The following is a 22,082-nucleotide window of genomic DNA, read 5'->3' as shown; positions in this document are numbered from 1 at the left end:
GTTGGGGGAAATGTTAGCCACAACAAACACACAGAGACAGTGACAAAGACAGAAGCCAAGAACCTCTGAAGTTGGGACGTGGCTAAACGCACAGGGTCTAAACGACAACACCTTTGAAATGTGGAGGCTGAGACAGAATAGAAATCCCCAAAGAGAAGTGGCCATGAGCAGTCAGAGAGCTCTTCTGTCAGAGGACGCCAGGATAGGAGCGCTCTTGGAGGAATGGCTGCTTAGGGGCGAAGGTGTGAGCGGGTCCGGGGCTAGAGCAGAAAGCTACTCTGGAGCATGGCTGCTTGGACCTCAGGCCACAGAGCCTCACCACACGGTCCTGCCTCTGGTTGTTCTGAGCCACTCTGTCAGCATTAACATACTGTTCCAGCTGCTCTCGGTGCCTGGGGATACCTAGGAACAGAAAACCCCAGGCATAACTCTCTCCCACCGTGCCCAGGCCTGACCATGCCTTCCACATCTGGGCCTCCTTCACTCAGCCACTCAACACATTTCACCCAACGGGTGCCAGACACTGTGTTTGACCCTCAAAAGGTTTTGACCGTCCCAGCTTCTGAAAGCCAGCGTTCTAGGCTCAGGCTCCCCGGGGTAACTCCAGGGGTATCTTCTGCTTCTGTGGGAGGACCCTACCGTGCCCACAAAGCCAAATCCATGAGAGGAAACCTGACCTGAAGATACTGGAAATGGACTGAGAGAATGGGAAACCGACCCTTGTTGCGTCCTGAGTCTTGGCGTCCTCCTGGAGGGAAAGGTTGGGCGGGAAGGGCAGAGCAAGAGGCACAAAGGTTGTAATGAACAGCCAAGAATCCAAAGTGAATAAAGGATTCCAGAATGAGGAAGCCTCACTATGGGTGCATTGAAGACAAATAAAAAGACTGAATTCCTCACAGCAAGAGGCGACATAAGGCTAACAGAACAGGTTCCAGCAAGTTCTGAATAAACCAAAAGGCCGCTGCCTATCAATGTCTGGGGCCTAATCCTAACCTCTGAGGCAAGCACCCTGGAGTTCAACCACGCTCACCCGACACATAGCATCCTTGTTCCTCTAACAAAGGGAGAACGCTGAGTGGCACAGACGTGGAGGGAATTCAGGAAGTTACCTAATGGCTCAGAAGATAGCAGCCATGAGATGACACAGAGCCAGTGCTCAGGAGCCCTTCTGTCCACACAGACACTCCTCACCTAAGAAGGCCCTAGAGCACAGCCATCTGGCCTGTGACCAGCTCTGGAGAAGAGAGAGGCCACTCATGGGGTCTCCATGCCCCAGCGGCTCCTGTGGCACCCTTCACAGCACAGGCAACACAAGTGTTTGTGAAGCCAAACCCATGCTAACTAACGTAAACCCTGACTGGCTATAAGCACCAAAAACCACAGAGACACAGGTGTTAGCGCGGGGCAGGACCCCTAGAGAAGAGCTAGCTGCTCCAAACATTTCTCTGCACAGACGAGAAAATCCTGAGAGAGCCTAAAATTTAAAGAAAGCAGACCTGGTCAGAGACACTAGTTAGAACTGAGCTCACCAACATTTACTGGTTATAGAACTTGGACTAATTACTAAGCTCTCTAGGCCGTGTTCCCTGCATCTACCACCTTAGGGAGGCTGGTCCACACTGTGTCTCACAGGAGAGGGCTGATGGGATTAATAACTTCCACGACATGGAAAGGACTCGCCAAGTGATGGAAGATGGGAGAGCTAGTCACTATTATGTCTAGCCATGCCGCCACCCGCCTTCCATTATTGCGGTAACACCTACGAGGGAAAAGCCTCCTCTGGCCATTACCTCCAACCTCTCCCCCTTCTAGTTCTCAAGGACCTCCCCTGCCAGGTACCCATCTTCATCCAAAACTCTGGGCGAGAGCTAGAAAACCAATCATCATCAGCACAAAGCACCCAAGAAACCCAAAGCATAAGGCACAGGCCCCTTCCCCTGCGCCGCACCCCGCCAAAGGGAAGCTAAGACCCAAGGGGAAAATATCAGCACCCCAAGACTGAGGGAGGACCAAACCAGACATATTCACGTGCTTCCCAGAGGCTGTTGCACTCCTGTTCAAGCAAGAGGAAGGAGAGCTTTCTCAGTGACCTTCAGGCACGCAGAAGATGTTTCAGGGTCTGCATTCCTCACGGCTCCCCACCAGTCAGCAGATGCCTCCAAAAGTGTGCACGGCACCCCCTATTGTTCCCATGAAGAGAAGCACCAACAAGGGACAAACCTCCCTGGCAGGTGCTCCTGGAGTTCATTAAGGCCAGGCCCCGGGGCTGTTCTTCCAGAGGTCAGGGCAGGAAGGAAGTGCAGCTGCTAAGGGACACTCAGCCCGCCCGAGAACTGAAAGCACGGCAGCCAGAAGTGCGCAGACTGGGTCACGTCAGCCCTTGTCTCTGAGCTGTCAGCTCCAGTGAGAATGAAGCGGGCGCTACTGTTCACAGAAGCCAGGCCTGGAGTCAGTGCCCCAAGACTGACTCCGTTATCTTCCCTAATCCTCGAGGACTCATCTACTAAGAGGGAGGTAGAGGAATGGCCATCATACAAAAGGAGGAAACAAGAGAATCAGAAAGAAACGTGCCCGAGGTCCTGACGAGAAGGTGACAGTCTATAAACAAGTCCTTACTGAGCACCTGCTGTGTGCCAGGACTATTCTGGGCACTGGAGACACAGTAGTAAGCAAACAAGACAGTGTCTACTTGGATTTTTGTGGAGAAGGGAGATATTAATAAACATCTTGGATTCCAGGGCACCTAGATGGCTCAGTCATTAAGCGTCTGCCTTCAGCTCAGGTCATGATCCCAGGGTCCTGGGATCGAGCCCCGCATCGGGCTGCCTACTCAGCGGGGCGCCTGCTTCTCCCTCTCCCACTCCCCCTGCTTGTGTGCCCTCTCTCTCTCTGTCAAATAAATAAATAAAATCTTTAAAAAAAATAAAACAAAAACATGTCGGATTCCAAAGTCCCCTGTTGCCTCATGGGGACGGGGAAAAACAGCAATCACGAAGCCAGCTTCTCTCTCTGAAATTCTGGCGTCCAGGATGGAAACAGAGCCTCAATCACTATCCAGGGGATTCAACGAAGTACTGGCCCTGGGGTCCGACAGCCTTGGTTTAAATTCTAATTCCATTAACTAGCTGCAGGACCTTGGGCAAGTCATTCATTTCTCTGAGCCTCAGTCTCCTCATTTGTAAATTGCAGATGATCTACCCAGCCAATGAGGTTGTTGAGAAAATGCAGTAAAGTATCAATCTGTGTTAGGTAGTACATGGTGGGATATATACCCAACACATTAATCCGTATTAGTACTGCTAACATTATTATTGTGCAGTTACTGTTACTATTACTATTACTGTTAGGCACTGGGAAGAGCAGGAAGGGACTCCAGGCAGCTAATGGCACAAAGACTGGTAACTCAGGTCCTCACAATTAATCCATAAGCGCCCCCTTATTTGCCCCCTCTGATGTGTACCAGGTGGCGTTACTTCTCTGCACACCCAAAGAACCCCTCCGGACTGTCCTTAAAGCAGATTACAGACTCTGAGGACGGGAATGTGTCATCTCCACAACCCCAGAACCGGGTACCTAGCACACAACACTGCACATCATAAATGGATTTAAACTACACTAACCAGATTTTACCCACATCAAAATCTTGGGGGCAAGAAAATTGGGAGATGTGCTCTGGGCATTCCCGCCAGGGTTACCTGGTTGCTGTCACCTCTCTTCGCAGAGAGGAGGGGACCTCAGAAAGAGGACTGTTGTCTTTGGTTATTATTCCAGGTTCTACAGTCACACTTCCCAGATGTCCAAGACAGGGATATGGATGCAGGGAGGAACAGGGAGGCAGCCGGTCGCATCCCAAACCAAAGATAAGCCCAGAGCCATCCAACTCCCAGGCCACTGCCCCAGAGCCTGGAAGACTGCCACATACCATGTGCTCCATGCAGATACTGATCTCGCCATCGCTGTAGAATGCACCGTAGAAGCCCACAATGTAAGGGGAGTTGCACTCGTGTAGAACCTGCAGCTCCCTTATGATCTGGTTCCGGATTGCAGGTTTGATCTCCAGGTGAATGAGCTGGGGAAAGAGAGGTGGGAGGAAAAGAGGCTTTAAAAATACACAGAGGCATGAGTGCATGGATGGATGGGAGCGTTCTTCAATGCTTAAGCTCTTAAAGGCAGCAAGAGAGGAGACGGACACGGTGTAACTAACAAGTTTCCACCTGACCAAAGCACTCGGTGCCAACCTATCAAGGCAGGTATTAGTACTGGAGTAGCTGGAGCCAGGGGAGGGCGGCTGTGCCTCTGCTCCTAGAGCCAAGAGTGAGGAAGAGGGAAGCTTACCCCTCCCAAGAACAAAGCTAAATGGAGGGTTTCCTCCAAAAGGACCTGTGAAGCTGAGAGATGAGGGGAAAAGCAGCCTTGAGGACCTGGCTGACACCCGAGGGCTGCGGGAGTGGTAGGGTATGAGGAACTGGGCATGTGGACCTCAGCTGCCCAGGAGATTGCCCCTTAACCTCTGGGGCCTGAGGTGGTGGACAGCCAGCCAGGGCCTTAGGTGCCACATTATGACCCCCTCACACTGTCCCTGGTTTCATCCTGTCTCCTGGATGAAACCAGGAGACATCTGCCATATGAAATGGGTACTGAGTAAGACTAAGCCACCAGCAGGGGTCACAGACAAGGAGTGCCAGAGGACACAGAAGCCATGGTTATCTTTGTGGGCTGGAGCAGCTAGCAGAAGCCAGACGGGAGGTGGGCCACAGAGACAGGCACTGCTTGAAAGAAGGAAGGAGCCGCCCGAGCAAACATTTGCCGATGGGATTAAAGCTGGTGGACCAGGAAACACGCAAGAGCCCGGCCTTCCTATAGCAGGGGCCACATTCGGAAAGAGGAGGACCACGGGTGGACAGAATTCCACCTCCAACACCGCGGGCTACATGGGGCCATGGCAGGAAGCAGAGATATCACACTGCAGGGAGATGCAGGAGAAGCGCCCATAGGGCCGGAATGCAGGCAAACAACTTGAAATCAGTGTCTAGAGCATCGCTGCCTGGCTAAATGAAAGTGTTTTCTCCTGCACGGGAAAATGGCAAAGAGGCCCCCTGCATTCTTTCCAGAGCATGCAGAAGGCTAAGGAAGGTCACCAGCTATTCTTTTCCAGTCTGGGGGTGGGGATGAATACACTGACACACCACCAGTGCGTTTATCCTATCAACTCACAGATAACAGGAGCTCAAAATTCAAACAGCACAAACAGGTACTGAGTGAAAAGTCAGTCTTCCTCCCACTGGCCCCAGGCCCCAGATCTTCCAAGAGATAATCCAATTACCTATTCACCAAGGCCAACCTGATTCAGCACCCCCGCCTTTTTAAAATTTTTTTCTGTTTTAAGTGGCCTCACCTTTCTGGCCATGACCAGGCCTGACGGCTTATGGGAGACCTTGAACACCACACCACCGTTGCCCGCGCCCAGCTCACTGATCTTCTCGAAGTCATCATCCTTCAATTCCCCGACCTTCTGCTTCTGGGTGAGAAAGGCCTCAAGGCGCTTCCGCTGCTGCTCATCGAGCTCCAGCTCCTCAAGCTTCTTCTGCAAGGCCTCCAGGTTGGTCCTGTCCCAAAGGGGGAGTGTGAGTTAGAACCGATATCAGAGGGGTTTCCCCCAGAGAAGTATCTGTGTGGTGGAGAGTTCCAGCTCTGGGGCCAGATGGAGAGCGGACGCAGGGGTTCTGGGGGAAGGTTCCATGCGCGGTGGCTCTGGGGCCTTCACTACACCACCCGACACCCCTCGCCAGTGACACCATTCTCCTTTCGAGGCCTCAGTTTCCTCATCTGTCAAACGAGGGAATTAGATCTCTCTCACTATGCTGCAAGTCTACAGAAGGAACCAAAGAATCTGCTAAAATCCTAAATGAGCCACCTTCGTCTGCTTTAAAACCCCCATTCCAAAGGTCCTTCTAGAATTGGATTTATTAAGCTAACACCATACACAAAATAAAATCTATTTCCTAAAAAAAAAATCTATTTCACTAAACTGAAATCAAACCAAACCATCAAAACAGGCTCTAAACTGAATGGCAACAGCAGGAGCCAGGTTAATCAAAGCAAGGAATCCTAAAAATATATACCTAAAGTTTTTATTTTTGTACAATATATATAAATGTGCACTTATTCACCCATTTTCTAACGTAGGTAGGACAAGGCCCTCTCTTTGAATAAAATTCCACTGGTAAGAGCCCCACACCATCCTCTCACATGAACCAGAACAATACACTACCATTTCCAATGCCTGATTCTTTAAAGTAGAGTAAAAACATAGACACAGAATATCAACACAAGGGGCGCCTGGGTGGCTCAGTGGGTTAAAGCCTCTGCCTTCGGCTTAGGTCATGATCTCAGGGTCCTAGGATAGAGCCCCACGTCGGTCTGTCTGCTCAGCAGGAAGCCTGCTTCCCTTCTACTCTCTCTGCCCACCTCTCTGCCTACTTGTGATCTGTCAAATGAATAAATTAAAAAATCTTTAAAAAAAATATCAACACAAAATTGTTAGAGTTTTAGGATTTCCCCCCATCTTAATGCTCACCTAATTGTATAATAATGTTTAGTGAGCTGGACTTACTGAGTCTTTCCAGGGCTTCTAATTAGTGTTCAAAGGGGGTGGGGAACCCACTTCACCTGCAGGCGTGTTTCACCAGTTTATCTAATATTTAAGTATGTTACATAATTACAACGCCAGCCACAACCATACAAACGACTCTGGGAACAAACCGGCTCTTGGTAAGCACATAATTTCACCAGTGGGTGCAGAGGTGAGTGGGCAGGGCAGAGCGGCCTGTGAGCTGTGCATTCAGCACGCTGGTGGGCAGTACTGAGTTTACAGAGAACAAAAAAGCATTCGTTACTCCAGGGAACTTGTGAAGGAGACAGTGGTAAAGAGCTTCCACTGTGTTTCAGGTGATTTTAGCCCTAAACAAACACGGTGACAAGACCATCATTACACATCAGAAGGCGGGTACCCGCCCCCCAACATACGTGCCACTTCTGAGCTTCATGGGTGGGAGTAAGCATCATCTTCCACTCTTCATTCATCCTCTGTTCCAACTCTCAAGAAGGCAAGGAGATCCAGACCCTTCTGCTGCCCTGGTCTATGGGAAGGTCCAACACACCTTACAAATAACAGTATAATGGCCACAGACGACACCAGGCTGTTCTCATGGAGCGTCCTGACTGGGGGCTCTTGGGGAAGGAAGGCTAGTACCATGGTCTGAATTGTGTCTCCCTCAAATCTGTATGTTGAAGGCCTAACCCCCAACGTGAGTATGTTTAGAGACAGGACTTTTAAGAGGTGATGAAGGTTAAATAAGGTCAAAGGGGTGGAGTCATAATCAGATAGGACTGGTGGTCATAAGAAGAGAGGTAGCCTCCCTGCCCCTGGGCACACACCAAAGAAGGCCCTATGAGGACACCAAGAGAAGGCCACTGTCTGCAGGCCAGGCAGAGGCCTTCCCAGAACCCAACCATGCCAGCACCCTCATCTCAGTCTTCACGCCTCCAGGACTATGAGAAAATACCTTTCTGTCATTCAAGCCAACCAGTCTATGACATTTTGTTATGCAGCCCCACTAAAACAGCTGGTAATTCTCATCCTGCTGAAAGGCTCAACTATGTCTCACAGCTGCCCCGGCCTCCCAGGGGTAGGGGCCCAGAACCAGCATGGCTGGGAGGATACTGTACACACCTTCAGGTTTCCTGACTCTCAGAAACCCACCAATGACAATGTCTGGAGACACCTGTCAAACGTGGACAGACCCCACAGCTAAAACTTCAATGAGGTTCCAGCTGCCTATAGGGCTCAGCAGTCCACTCCAAGGGCACGCACGCGCGTGCATGCTGGGCAGGTGATGGGGGCGGGGACTGAATGGAAGGAAGTCATTCTCCTCACAGCACTGTACTGTTACACTTGCTCATGCATTTAATCATCAACATGCATTTAATCCTCAACAGACACCGAACGCAAGTACAGATGGGTGAAGTGACTTGTCCAAGGTCACACAGCTACTAAGCAACAGAGCAAGGATGGAAACCTGGGCAGACAGAATCTCTAATTTTAACCGTAATGCTAGACTACCTCTTCAAAAAGTTCAATACTTTCAAGGAAGGCAACGTGTCGACAGGGGTAAGATCCTAGCAGGGGCCTCTGTGACAGAAGGGTTCGGCTACTCATAAAGATGGGGCACCTCCACAAAGTGCCCTTTGCTCCAGATGCAATCCTGCCTACCCTGCACATCAAGTTCAATGCTGCCTTGCAAGTAACACTGACCACAAGAAACCCCACCCAATAGGCAAAAAGAAGAAATGCTAACTCTGCTCATTTTCCTGACTTTGTAGAAACAAGTAATTCTCCCACCTTCCGGAAAAAAACTTAATCTGGCCTTCCTCCCTCCTCGTCCTAACCACCTACCCCACCACCTAAGGAGCTGGCTCCTCACTGGTATTTTCAGAAGGCTGAGCCACAGAGGGACACAGTAAAGACTCCACACTGTGTCGCCCTGACTTTCCTGATGACCGGGGGTGAAACAGCACTGCCAAGCTGACAAGTCATTAGTAATCGGGAATCCCGGATCCTTACCCTGACTGCTAGCTACGCGAGCAGAGACTGCTCATTTAACTCTGACACATCTCTGTCTTCTCTCCTGTCAAATGGAGTCACAACTGTATGCTTCCTTCACCAGGGGAGGACCAGAACAGAAAACCACGGGGAAGAACTATGGGATTTTGGCACGCTTCTACACTAGTGTTAGGGCAAGTGAGGGTAGGCTGGAGGTCGAGGAGCTGCTGCCAAGGCAGCGACAATGGAATCCAGAAGTTACTACCTTTTCCCTTAACAATTCTTAAAACTCTTGAAAAGTTTCTTAAAAGAACTGTTGCAGAGGATGAAAGACAAAGAGTTTTATCTGAAGGTGAAAGGAAAATCCTGGCATCTCAGCGGCTTTCAGTACTCATTAAAAAGAAATCAATCAATAACGTAGCTGTGTTTAGTACTGCTTCCTCCCACTCGGGGAGTCAGTGATATTCCGCATGGTTCCTGCCCCGCCCTACCCCAAGCTGAAATGCTTCCAGCAAAGGAAAAGGGGGGCCTGTCACCCTTCAACCACACCACCAGTCTCCACTTCTCGGAGGACCAGAACCTGTCTCTTGCACAATCTTTGGTTTTAACTGAAATCAGCAAAATCAGGACTATGGATCAAGACAGGGCACTGGAGCTCAAAACAATAAATATCTCTCTCTCTCTCTCTCTCTCTCTCTCTCACACACACACACACACACACACACACACACACACAGAGTCCTCCGGGGATCAGCTGTGATGTCTGCCTCCCATCACCCCATGCACCACAGCAGAGAGAAAATAACTCACAGCAACATGAATTCTGCACTGTGGCTGTCTTACAATAAACACAAGTGCATCAAGATACAAGAAGATTATAGGTTTGAAATGGGAAGGCAGAGAAGAGCAAGAAATATGGAGAAAAACAAGGGTTGTCATTTGTGTTCTGAAAACACCAAGGAGGCACAATGAAGTGGGTGGAGAAAGGACGATCCTATGGGCAAGAACATCTTCTTCCCTCTCCCTCATCCCACCCATCTGCTAAGCCTAAGGGCGCTGCCACAACTGGAATCTTGCATTTGTGGCTCCTGCGTTTAAATCAGGAAGCAGCCTAAAACGTAGCACAGGGAGGGACCTCTAAGACCCTATTGGACCCATTCTACAGGTGAGGAAACGGAGGTCCAGAGAGGACAAAGTCACATGACTTACTAGCAGCTAGCTCTCCCAGTTCCTAGAACAGAGAACCTTTCAAGGCCCCACACTGCCATCGCCAACCCTGATGGTCACTGAGATGGGAAGCTGACCTAAAGGAATGATTTAAGGGGGAGGGAGATAACATCTGGACAACGGAAAGGGGTCGTCAAACTGCCACACCCCAAAAGAAATGGGCCACAGCAGCATGCCAACACCAGTCAGTGGTCTGTCACCAGCCTGAGCCTTGCTCTAGCCTGGGTGGCAGGCCCTGCCAGGAAGGAGCCCAGAGGGAAGAGCAGAAGATGACAATCAGTGACTGTGCTGGAGCAGAGAAAGGGTCCCAGCACAGGCAGGGGTGTCCTCGGGGAGCTCAGGGACTCGGGAAGTTCTCTCTCCCTGCGACATTGGGCAGGGAGGAATGCTACTGGGGCTGGGAAGAAAGAGGGCAGGCAGAAGACCCAAGCCAAGGGCAAACAGCATCAAGAGACTGACTGCAACCCCTCCAACCTCACCCTGTATGACCGCCATCTGTGAGATCTTGGGCAAGCTACCACCCTTCCTGGCACTCAGTCTCCACACCCAGTTTAAAAAAAAAAAAAAAGTACAAGGGGAGAAGGAGAGAAGGGAAGGGGAGAGTTGTCTAGTTCGCTGTCTCTGGGATCCAACCACGCCCGTCAATGTGACAACCAGCTGAGGAAGTAGAGTAAGACTGAGTGCGTGTTCAGGTTGAAAAGCCAAAGATCTTCAAGAGAAGGGATATGGGGGGGGTGGAGAAAAGAACTGGCTTTGGGTTCTCTACAGAGTCGAACATGGATGGGGGTATGTGGGGGTTACAAAGAAGGTGACTGGGTGGCTCAGTTGGTAAAGCGTCTGCTTTTGGCTCAGGTCATGATCTCAGGGTCCTGGGATGGAGGCCCACAAAGGGTCCCTGCTCGGCAGAGCGTCTGCTTCTCCCTCTCCCTCTGCCCTCCCTGATCATCTCCTCTCTCTCTTTCTCTAGAAAATAAGTAAATAAAAATATTTTAAAACAAACAAACAAAACAACGAAGAGTGTAAGAGAGGAAAGAAGAATGGGCCTGAAGGGGGAAGGCAGCGAGGGCCAAAGGCACAGCTAACTGATTCCAGACTCCACCGCAGGCTAGCCCATCAGTGTTAGGGAGTGCAGTTTAGGCTAGCCCCAAAGAGCATGGTGGAGAAGGGGTTCTATACCCTTACCCCTCAAACCTACAGGCTGCTCTGGGAAGGGCTGCTCGGCTCCCTAGACAATAAAATTCTAGGGTTACGTAAGAAAGAAGCCAGATGGAACAACAAAGTATGTGTTCTTCTGCATCTATGTCAAATTCAAGGAAAGGCAAAACTAATCTACGCAGTTATAAAGCATAAAAGTGAACACGCTTTTGGGTGGGAGCAGTAACCAGAAGGGGACATGTGATGTTTAATTTTATGTGTCAGCTTTGGCAAGGCCACAATGCTAAGGTATCTGGTCAAACTTTATTCAGAATGTTTCTACAAAAGTGGGGTTTGTGGGGGAGGGGAGAGGGATTAGAGTAACATTTAAACTGGTCAACTTTGAATAAAGCAGATTACTCTTCATAATGAGGAGTGAGACTCATCCAGTCAGTTTAAGGCCTTAAAAGAACAAAGACTAACCTCCCCAAAGAAGGCAGTGTGCCAGCAGACTGCCTTTGGACTTCAGTGCAAATCTTCCATGGGTCTCCAGCCTACCAGGCTACCCTGCAAACTGTGGACTTCACAGGCTTCTGTAGTTCCATAGCCAATTCCTTAAAAAGTTGCAGTCAGGTCAGTGTGTCTGTCTGTCTCTAATCTCTCTCTCTCTCTCTCTCTCTCTCAATTTCTATCTCTTCCTCTATATATATGCAGATATCTTGGATGCTGTGGTCTGATTTCTTTTTATTCCTTTCCTCCTTGTGTCTCAGTCTGGATACTTTTTTTTTCAGTTTAGATCATTTCTACTAACCTATTTTCAGGGTCACTGATTCTTTCCTCAGTTGCCTCCAGTTGGCTGACAGACCCATTGACCTCCAATGTCATGTTTTTAAAATTTTCTAGCATTTTCACTCATCTTTGGTTTCCATCTCTTCTGAAATTCGTCATTTGTTCACGCATGTTGTCCATAATCATAGGTTATTTCAGCCCCTTGTCCATTCATTTCAACATCTGGGTCACCTCTGAGTCTAGTTCTATCAACGGTCTTATCTCTTGTAAGTTGTTTTTCTCTCTCTCAATTCCGTGTCTTTTAACATTGCACTGAATGGTACACACTGTACTAGGAGAAAAAGGACTGAGGGACATCATCTTTACGCTCAGAAATGGGCACATTCTTCTGTCGTGCTGTTAGCATGTATTCGCTGGGAGCTGAGCTAGGTTTGGATTTTCTGGTGAACACTGGTAATCTCCTCCACCACAGGCTGCTGATTTCTCCAGCAATGAGTTTTATCTTGTGCTCTGAGTGGAGCCTGAGCCGCAGAGATTTCTTTTTCCCCCTCAGCGTTCCTAATCCTCCCTCAGCTTTAAACCGTCCCGTGATGCCTGGCCACAGAGTGAGATCTTTCCTCATGCCTCTGCCCCTCCTCCAGAGATTGAGCGCAATTACTTTTACGTAACACCCTCATATCGTCTTTGTGACCACCTTTTATTTCTTATCCCATCATGGGCTTGAAGTGCCCTTAGCTGTCTGTATTCCTCTCCCTGTGTCACAAAGGGCCTTCTGGTGCCGAAACGCATGCATCCTCAGAGAAGGCCTGCGAAGATAAAACAGTCCATATCGTCTCAAAGGAAAAGGCAGTGAGGATGAGAAAAGGGTCAGTGGAGTATACGTGTGGACAAGAAGAAATGACCAGGGCCTCAAGCTGTACAGCCTGGGAAGCCAGCCACCATACCTATGGTAGCGATAAGGAAGTTCTCTCCAGTCCTGGGCCAGCCTCAGTCTTAAACAGTCCCGGCGAACACGGACTTGCCCTCCTCTCCATGGCAACCAAAACAACCTTGCATCTGTGGCAGTTCTTGGGCAGGAGAAAGCTTCCTCCTCCACCTCCAGCCATAGACCTCTACTTTGTGTTGGTGTTGAACCCAGTTTTGGGCTTAGACTCTTAAGCGGCTATGGGAAGACATGCTTTAGTACAGCCGTTCCCCTGCCTGGTTCATAATGTGCTTCACTGAATTTAGCAAAAGTATTTTTTTCCCTTTTCTTGGTGCTGGCTGCTAATGTAAATCGTTTCTTGGCCGCCTACTCTCCTCTGCTTGCTGACAGACGTATAGGTGAGCAAAGTCTCACAGTTGTTCTGGAAAGCAGCCCCCAGATCCACTTCCAGGCCAGTGACATATGTAGGAAGTCACCTGCTTCTGGGTCAGCACAGAACTGGTCTTTCACAGTGGGACATAAAACTACTAGAAAGAATAAAGAAGAAGAAAAAAAAACCATGGCATGTGGCTGCCATTTACTCTTTGCTGCAGAAATTAAGTGTGAAGGCTTTGGGAGTCAAAGACTTGGGTTCAACCCGGAAAGCACTCAGTCTGTCAACTATTCATGTTACTTTCCCCTCGCCTGTTCTCACAGGTAAAACAGGAGAGTTAAACTAGGTGGTCTTTAAAGTCCTTTTCAATGCTAAAGTTCTCTGATCCTAAAACCAGATTCGTCCTGCAGATTTCGAAGAACAGAACTTTGCAGCTAAGTCCCAGGGCCATGCGTCTCTGCGAACATGGTGGCTGGCTTCCCAGGCCGTACAGCTTGAGACCCTGGTCATTTCTTCTTGTCCACATGTACACCCCACTGACCATTTTCCCATCCTCACTGCCTTTTCCTTTGAGACAATATGGACTGTTTTATCTTCGCAGGCCTTCTCTGAGGATGCATGCGTTTCGGCACCAGAAGGCCCTTTGTGACACAGGGAGAGGAATACAGACAGCTAAGGGCACTTCAAGCCAACGACATGATGAGAAATAAAAGGCTGTTGTAGATGGGGTGCCCAGCTGGCTCAGTCGGTAGATCTTGTCTTGGGGTCACAAGTTCAAGCCCCACAATGGGTGTAGAGCTTCCTTAAAAAATACATATAAAAAACAGTTGTTGCAGAGATACCTTAAGAGTGGAATGTAAAAAATGCTGAAATCATTTAAGGTGCTAAACAAGTATTTAATAGTATTGGTTAGTAAGGGTAACATTTAATTTGCTCATCCTCCCTATTGATTTACTGAGTACTGTGCGACCGGTATTCTGATGAAGGTAGATGACGCCCTTTCATCTAACACCACCAGGATGTGATCACCACTGTCAGCCTCATTCTACTAATGAAATTCCTGCATCTTCATGTTTTCATGTAATAAATAATCTGGCAAAAACGTACAATGTAGTTAAACACTGCCCTGGAGTGCTGGAGTGGCTCCGTCAGTTCAGTGTCTGACTCTCCAGCTCTTTGATCTCGTGTGAGTGAGTTCAAGCCCAGTGTGGAGCCTACTTTAAAAAAAAAAAAAATACTGACTGTACCGCCTTTCATTGGTTTCACCACCACGCCCAAAAAAGGACTGGGGCAAAGACAGTTTTGCAGGTCCCCTAATTTTCTCCAGAGGCCTGGGACACAGCTCTGCAGTGCAGGAGATGCTGGCATCATCAGCCTAAGTCTTATAGGAATAGAAGCCCTGAACTGGTCTGCAACGATAAATAAAAGTTAGATAGCAAAAAAAGGAGAAAGGGTATTCTAGTGTGGTCTGCCCTGTAGAAAATGGAGAGTAAGGCTGTGATAAGCAAAAAAAGTGTTAGAGGAATGTCACGTAAAAAAGAGGGTCCTGGGAGCACCTGGGTGGCCCAGTAGGTTAAGCCACCGCCTTGGGCCCAGGTCATGATCTTGGGGTCCTGGGATTAAGCCCCACATCAGGCTCTCTGCTCAGTGGGGAGCCTGCTTCTCCCTCTATCTCTGCCTATTTGTGATCTCTCTCTCTGTCAAATAAATAAATAAAATATTAAAAAAAAAAAAAAGAAAAGAAAAAGAAGAAGGTCCTGAGGATCAGGACAAGTGTTTCTCTTTAATTTCATTTTCAATCAAGTAGCTTCCAGGCCAATCAACAAATGTGTTTCAAAGTCAAGAAAACAGGTTTAATTAAGAAAAGATAAAAAGGGGAGCCTGGCTGGCTCAGTCGGTAGAGTATGCAACTCTTGCTCTCACGGCTCTGAGTTCAAGCCCCACACTGGGTGTGGAGCCTACTTAAAAAAAGAGAAAAGAAAAGAAAAAGGATAAATAATCACATATTCCTACCCTTAGAAAACTAAACAAAAGCAAACAAAACCCAAAAACACTTCCTGGAATCAAAGAGCCTTCTGAAATGATACAAACTGCCTTCCCATAGCGTGTTTCTGCAGAGAGTCACGCTGAAAAACACACGCACGCACCCACACAGAGGAACCTCTGGAGTGACAGGACCACCCACTCACACAGACTCTTCTCAAATATTGAACAACATCCTGAATCGGAGAGGGGGTGTCATATTGTTGCTTGAAAGAACTGACAGACTATGGTTTCTTCCGCTCCAATGGACAAAATTTGTTTCATATTAGCCACATATGAATTAATTTCTAAAGGATCAGTCTTTTGCAGAAGTACAAAAAAAAAAAAAAACAAGTGATGAAATTTGGAGACAGGAGAGTGGGGTGGGGGAAGGCAGTGGGCATCAGAAGATGGAGGATGAAAAGGAATAATGCTGTTACTTGATGAGGACAAAACAGGGACATAACTGTCTGATAAAGAATGAAATTTAAGGGATTCTTAAATGCTAGCCATATTATTCCCATTAACTCACTTCATCCTCACAACATTAAAAATTATCTATGTCGTTCCCATTTTACAGAAATAGAAATGGAGGCCAGGAACGGTTAAGACCAGGTAGGCCTGGAACTCCAAAAGTTATCTTTTCTCCACACCTTGGGCAGAAGAGTTCAGGTCCTTCAAACCATCAGCCAATCACACCTCTATTGCCCGTTAGTGACTTATTTCCTTGAGGCAAAGAAAGAACTGTCCTGTATTAAAAGGTTCCTGGAAAGGCAACAAATTAAATCTACCCAGAGAGGAATTCCTTTCAGAGGAACATCCAAGGCTGAGTCATTTGGAGGGGGAAGGGAAGGACACGGCCCAGGTGAAGCACACCAGTAGAATGAGTAAAAATTCAGGTGGCCAGAAGACAGCCAGGGGCCTACTGAGGGTGGCAGGGTGGAGAGGAGGGGCAGGAAGTCCTGGAAGGGAGAAAACACCACAGACAACCCAAGTGAAACATCCACGAAATATGTGGTCACCATCCGAGGAACAAGGGGAGCCTTGGGTCTGGTGGTGGCCACACAATGGGTGTGTTCCTGAAAGGACCAGCTGGTTGATTGCAGCCTTAGACAGATGATGTATTTGACCCCACCCAGTCCCTGCTCTTAAGAAGATGACTAGGATAAAGACCTTTTCGAAACTGCCTATAGGGGCGCCTGGGTGGCTCAGTGGGTTAGAGCCTCTGCCTTCCGCTCGGGTTGTGGTCCCGGGGTCCCGGGGTCCTGGGATCAAGCCCCGTATCAGGCTCTCTGCTCAGCGGGGAGCCTGCTTTCCCCCCCACACTCCCAGCCTCTCTCCCTGCTTCTCTGCCTGCTTGTGATCTCTGTGTCAAATAAATAAATAAATAAATGGACAGAAAAAAAGGAACTGCCTATGTAGAAAAAAAGAAACTGCCTATGTAGGGGTGCCTGGCTAGCTCAAGAGCACTCCTGATCTCGTGGTTGTGAGTTCAAATCCCATGTTGGGCATGGCACCTACTTAAAAAAAAAAAAAAAGAAGAGAAAGGAAGAAAGGAAGGAGGAGACCGCCTATGTAGTATTAGCCCATGCCGCTCTATGACTCAGCAGTGTAAAGCTCCTCTTCAATAAGAGACAGAAGTACAGGACCCAATGTGACAGTCATCTTGGACCTCATAATCCAGACCCATCAGATCAGTCAAGTCCCCAGGGCAAAAAGGGAAAGAGCCAATGCTCAGAAGCACAGCTAAGGCAGGAAGATACAGTCAGAGGAAACACAGATTGAAAATCTGTCTCCAATTCTAGTCCGCACGAAGAAATCATCAATTCTCCAGACCTGTTCCTTCCTTAAATACATGAACACACGTTTATGAAAGCTTGGCCCTTCTCCTAATCAAAGTACCCACAAGAGGGGTCAGTAAACCTCACCTCTGAGAACACATCATCTCTGGAGGAAAAACCCCACTCCTACAACACTGTCTGGCAATGAGCAACGGAAGCCGATCTCAAGACCATGACTAGAAGTCCGTACAAGTGCTCGCTTTGGAGAAAACTACTAGTCAGGCCCTCAAATCAATAGCAGTTGGCCTGGCAGGGTCTAAACCTACCTGGCAGAAGGAACATCACAGACCAGAGAGAACCAAAGCTGACTGTGCTGGCATCTGTATTCTGAAAGTGGGGGAGGTAAATGTTTGTGCTAACAAACCCACACACAACAGAGGCTACCAGAGGACCAGAAGGCTTGCCCATAGTTTAAAAGGGCCTGATCCTCAGCCACGGCACAAGCAGAAGCAGGCCTGAACAGCATGTAGAGCAGAGCTGGAGAAATGATTTATGCTGCAGAGTAAGATGGGAGAAGTCTATTTGGAGAGTGGCTGTAAAGTGAACCAAGAGGAAAGGAGGCACCACGGCAAAGGGGCAAAGGTCATTTAAGACCAAAGCTAGTTACCACCACCAGATGTTAAGCTGTCTGTACTGTTAGAATGTAATACACCCTCCCTACCCCAGACCCTCAGTCCAATCTGCTGTGTACGGAAATAGCTTTGTGTTTATTTCATTCTTATTGTTGTTTGGTGGAAACCAGGAAAAAAAGGGCCAAATTCCAAGCTGATTCAACACAGAGCAACAAGAAGAGAAAAAACAAAAAACAAAAACGGGAACCACGGGTCCCAGAAAAGCAAAAGTGACCATGAGAATGTAAAGATGCAGGACTGCTCCAATCTAGAGGAGGGCATGGGAGGCTGAACAGACATCTGCCTTATACCCATTTACACCCACAGCTGTGAAAATGCAAGGCGGCTTTATCACGGAGCAGCCACTGTGGGACAGGCACTGTCTGTGCTCGAGGCTAGGAGGGTAAAGATGAGGAAGACTTAGGTCCCTGCCCTCACCAGGCATTGTGTGTGTGTGTGTGTGTGAGTATGTGTGTGTGTGAGAGAGAGAGAGAGAGAGAGAGAGAGAAAGACAGAGAGGGTGACTGGGAGATAAAGATATAGAGATGATGGGGTGCATGGCTGGCTCAGTCAGTTAAAATGTCTGTCTTCAGCTCAGGTAATGATCTCAGGGTCCTGGGATCAAGCCCCACACCAGACTCCCTGCTCAGCGGGGAGCGTGCTTCTCCCTCTCCCTCTGCTGCTTCCCCTGCTCGTGCTCTCTCTCTCTCTGTCAAATAAATAAATAAAACCTTAAAAAAAAAAAAAGGTAAAGATGAAAGAAAGAAACAGGGATCACAGTGCAAGCCAAACACAGGGAAGGATACCAATGACTACAGGGTAAGGTAGACCATAATGCTGAAAGTGAGGTGGGCAGAGAGGCCTTTGAGAACAGAAGTAAGCCTCCCCGTTCCATATAAGATGAGGAAGGGAAAGAGAAGGTCAGCAAATGTAATGCCCAGGTTTAGTCCTGAAGGATAATCCAACTGTTTGCAGCAAGAGAAAAAGCACTGCAGGCTTGGGCATCAGCACGAAAGTTACAGGCCATTCCAAGTGGCCAGAGAGTAGGTGCATCCATCCAGAAGGGTGGACAGATAAGCCGGAGGGTAAGCTGGAGCTAGACCATGAAGGGCACAGTACACCAGGCTAAACAATCAGGTTTGAGGAAAAGGAAGGGATGTTGGGGAGACGTTGGTCAAAGGGTACAAACCTGCAGTGGAAGATGAATAGGGCCTAGAGATGTTATGCACAGCACAGTCAAAAATATCGTATTATAGACAGCAAAGTTGCTAAGAGATTAGATCTTAAATCTTCTCACCACAAAAAAGCAAAAAAGACATAATTATGTGATATGATAGATATGTTAGCTAAGGCTATGATGGTAATCATATCACAATACATGTATCAATCAGCAGCTTATATGTCCATTATACCTCAAAGAAGTAAAAATCTTATGTTTAAAAAAAAAATTAAAAAAAGATGGTCCCAGCACACAGCCTAGAATATTCGCCTCAGGGTGTTCAGGGTTCAGCAAAGAGCAGTCTGACATCTTAGCTTCTAAAAATGCCACAAGTTTTTTGTTTTTATTTTTGTTTTAAAGATTTTATTTATTTGACAGATCACAAGTAGGCAGAGAGGGAGGCAGAGAGAGGGGGTAAGCAGGCTCCCCGCTAAGCAGAGAGCTCGATGCGGAGCTCGATCCCAAGACCCTGAGATCATGACCTGAGCCAAAGGCAGAGGCTTAACCCACTGAGCCACCCAGGCACCCCTTTTTTTTAATTAAAAAACAAAATTTTAGGGGCACCTGGGTGGCTCCGTGGGTTAAAGCCACTGCCTTCGGCTCAGGTCATGATTCCAGGGTCCTAGGATCAAGCCCCACATCGGGCTCTCTGCTCAGCAGGGAGCCTGCTTCCTCCCCTCTCTCTGTCTGCCTCTCTGCCTACTTGGTGATCTCTGTCTGTCAAATAAATGAATAAAATCTTTAAAAAAAAAAAAAGAACATACTTTAAAAAAAATTTTATATGCCATAAGAACACTTTTTATATATTTAAAAATCTAGGGGGGAGGAGTCAAGATGGCGGAGAAGTAGCAGGCTGAGACGACATCGGGTAGCAGGAGATCAGCTAGATAGCTTATCTAACCATTGTGAACACCTACAAATCCAACGGGAAATCAAAGAGAAGAAGAGCAACAATCCCAGAAACAGAAAATCGATCACTTTCTGAAAGGTAGGACCTGCGGAGAAGTGAATCCAAAGCGACGGGAAGATAGACCCCGGGGGGAGGGGCCGGCACCCGGCAAGCGGCGGAGCGACGGAGCACAAAATCGGGACTTTTAAAAGTCGGCTCCAGTGGGAGACATCGCTCCAGAGGCTAAACTGGGGGGAAACCCAGGCGGGGTCAGCATAACCCCAGGACCCGCAGGGTCACAGAAGGACTGGGGGTGTCTGAGTGCCGCAGAGCTCGCAGGTATTGGAGCGGGGAAGCCGGCTATAGCGACAAAGCCGAGGAGTGAGCTCTAAGCCCAGGGTTACCTTGTGCCGGTCGCAGGCTGGGTGGGCTCGGAGCGCGGCCGGAGGCCACAGAGACAAAAGCGACCCGGCGCTTTTCTCCAGCTCCAACAATTGACTGCTTTCCTCGAGGCGCGACCGCAAGCCAGGGAGGCGGGACTGTTGGGCGCTTTGCTCTGAGAGCGCACTGAGGAGCGGAACCCCAAGCTCTCGGCTCCTCCGGGCCGAGAGATTGGGAGGCCGCCATCTTCATTCCCGTCCTCCGGAACTCTACGGAAAGCGCTCAGGGAACAAAAGCTCCCGAAAGCAAACCCGAGCGGATTCCTTAGCCCGGCCCCTGGCAAGGGCGGTGCAATTCCGCCTGCGGCAAGGACACTTGAAAATCACTACAACAGGCCCCTCCCCCAGAAGATCAACAAGAAACCGATCCAAAACCAACTTCAGTCACCAAGAACAGCGGAATTCCACAGCAGGAGAAAGCAAATCCTACCTGGACAAAATGACAAGGCGGAAAAACTCACCTCAAAAAAAAGAACAAGAGGCCGTACCGAAGGCTGGAGACCTAATCAATACAGACATAGGTAGCATGACAGATCTAGAGTTCAGAATGACAATTCTCAAGGTTCTAGCCGGGCTCGAAAAAGGCATAGAAGATATTAGAGAAACCCTCTCCGGAGAGATAAAAGCCCTTTCTGGAGAAATAAAAGAACTAAAATCTAACCAAGTTGAAATCAAAAAAGCTATTCATGAGGTGCAATCAAAAATGGAAGCTCTCACTGCCAAGATAAATGAGGCAGAAGAAAGAATTAGTGACATAGAAGACCAAATGACAGAGAATAAAGAAGCTGAGCAAAAGAGAGACAAACAACTACTGGAACACGAGGAGAGGATTCGAGAGATAAGTGACACCATAAGACGACACAACATTAGAATAATTGGGATTCCAGAAGAAGAAGAAAGAGAGAGGGGAGCAGAAGGTATATTGGAGACAATTATTGGAGAGAATTTCCCTAATATGGCAAAGGGAACAAACATCAAAATCCAGGAGATGCTAAGAACGCCCCTCAAAATCAATAAAAATAGGTCCACACCTCGTCACCTGATAGTAAAATTTACAAGTCTTAGCGACAAAGAGAAAATCCTGAAAGCAGCCCGGGAAAAGAAGTCTGTAACATACAAGGGTAAAAACATTAGATTGGCAGCGGACCTATCCACAGAGACCTGGCAGGCCAGAAAGAACTGGCATGACATATTCAGAGCACTAAACGAGAAAAACATGCAGCCAAGAATACTATATCCGGCTAGGCTATCATTGAAAATAGAAGGAGAGATAAAGAGCTTCCAGGACAAACAAAAGCTGAAAGAATTTGCAAACACCAAACCAGCTCTACAGGAAATATTGAAAGGGGTCCTCTAAGCAAAGAGAGACCCTAAAAGTAGTAGATCAGAAAGAAGCAGAAACAATATACAGTAACAATCACCTTACAGGCAATACAATGGCACTAAATTCATATCTCTCAATAGTTACCCTGAATGTTAATGGGCTAAATGCCCCAATCAAAAGACACAGGGTATCAGAATGGATAAAAAAACAAAACCCATCAATATGCTGCCTACAAGAAACTCATTTTAGACCCGAAGACACCTCCAGATTTAAAGTGAGGGGGTGGAAAACAATGTACCATGCTAATGGACATCAGAAGAAAGCTGGGGTGGCAATCCTTATATCAGATCAATTAGATTTTAAGCCAAAGACTATAATAAGAGATGAGGAAGGACACTATATCATACTCAAAGGGTCTGTCCAACAAGAAGATCTAACAATCTTAAATATCTATGCCCCTAACATGGGAGCAGCCAACTATATAAACCAATTAATAACAAAATCAAAGAAATACATCAACAGTAATACAATAATAGCAGGGGACTTTAACACTCCCCTCACTGAAATGGACAGATCATCTAAGCAAAAGATCAACAAGGAAATAAAGGCCTTAAATGACACACTGGACCAGATGGACATCACAGATATATTCAGAACATTCCATCCCAAAGCAACAGAATATACAT

At 47.9% G+C, this 22,082-nt stretch overlaps 1 protein-coding gene across 2 annotated transcripts in view; it reads right to left on the bottom strand.

Moving 5' to 3' along the window:
- Window positions 1-22,082, bottom strand: part of MAP2K1 (mitogen-activated protein kinase kinase 1) — an 87,018-nt gene that overhangs the window by 35,621 nt on the left and 29,315 nt on the right. For both annotated transcript variants that reach the window (XM_080809570.1, XM_080809571.1), the window contains exons 2-3: window positions 5,396-5,606; window positions 3,923-4,069 (exon numbers count right to left, since the gene is read on the bottom strand). In XM_080809570.1, coding sequence (XP_080665696.1) covers window positions 3,923-4,069; window positions 5,396-5,606 — 358 coding nt within the window. The remainder of the gene's footprint in view (window positions 1-3,922; window positions 4,070-5,395; window positions 5,607-22,082) is intronic.

Source organism: Martes martes (genome assembly GCF_963455335.1).
Source record: "Martes martes genome assembly, chromosome: 7".
Taxonomy (NCBI): domain Eukaryota; kingdom Metazoa; phylum Chordata; class Mammalia; order Carnivora; family Mustelidae; genus Martes; species Martes martes.
The sequence above is the reverse complement of the archived record's forward strand: the minus strand, read 5'-3'. Positions and strand labels throughout refer to the sequence as shown.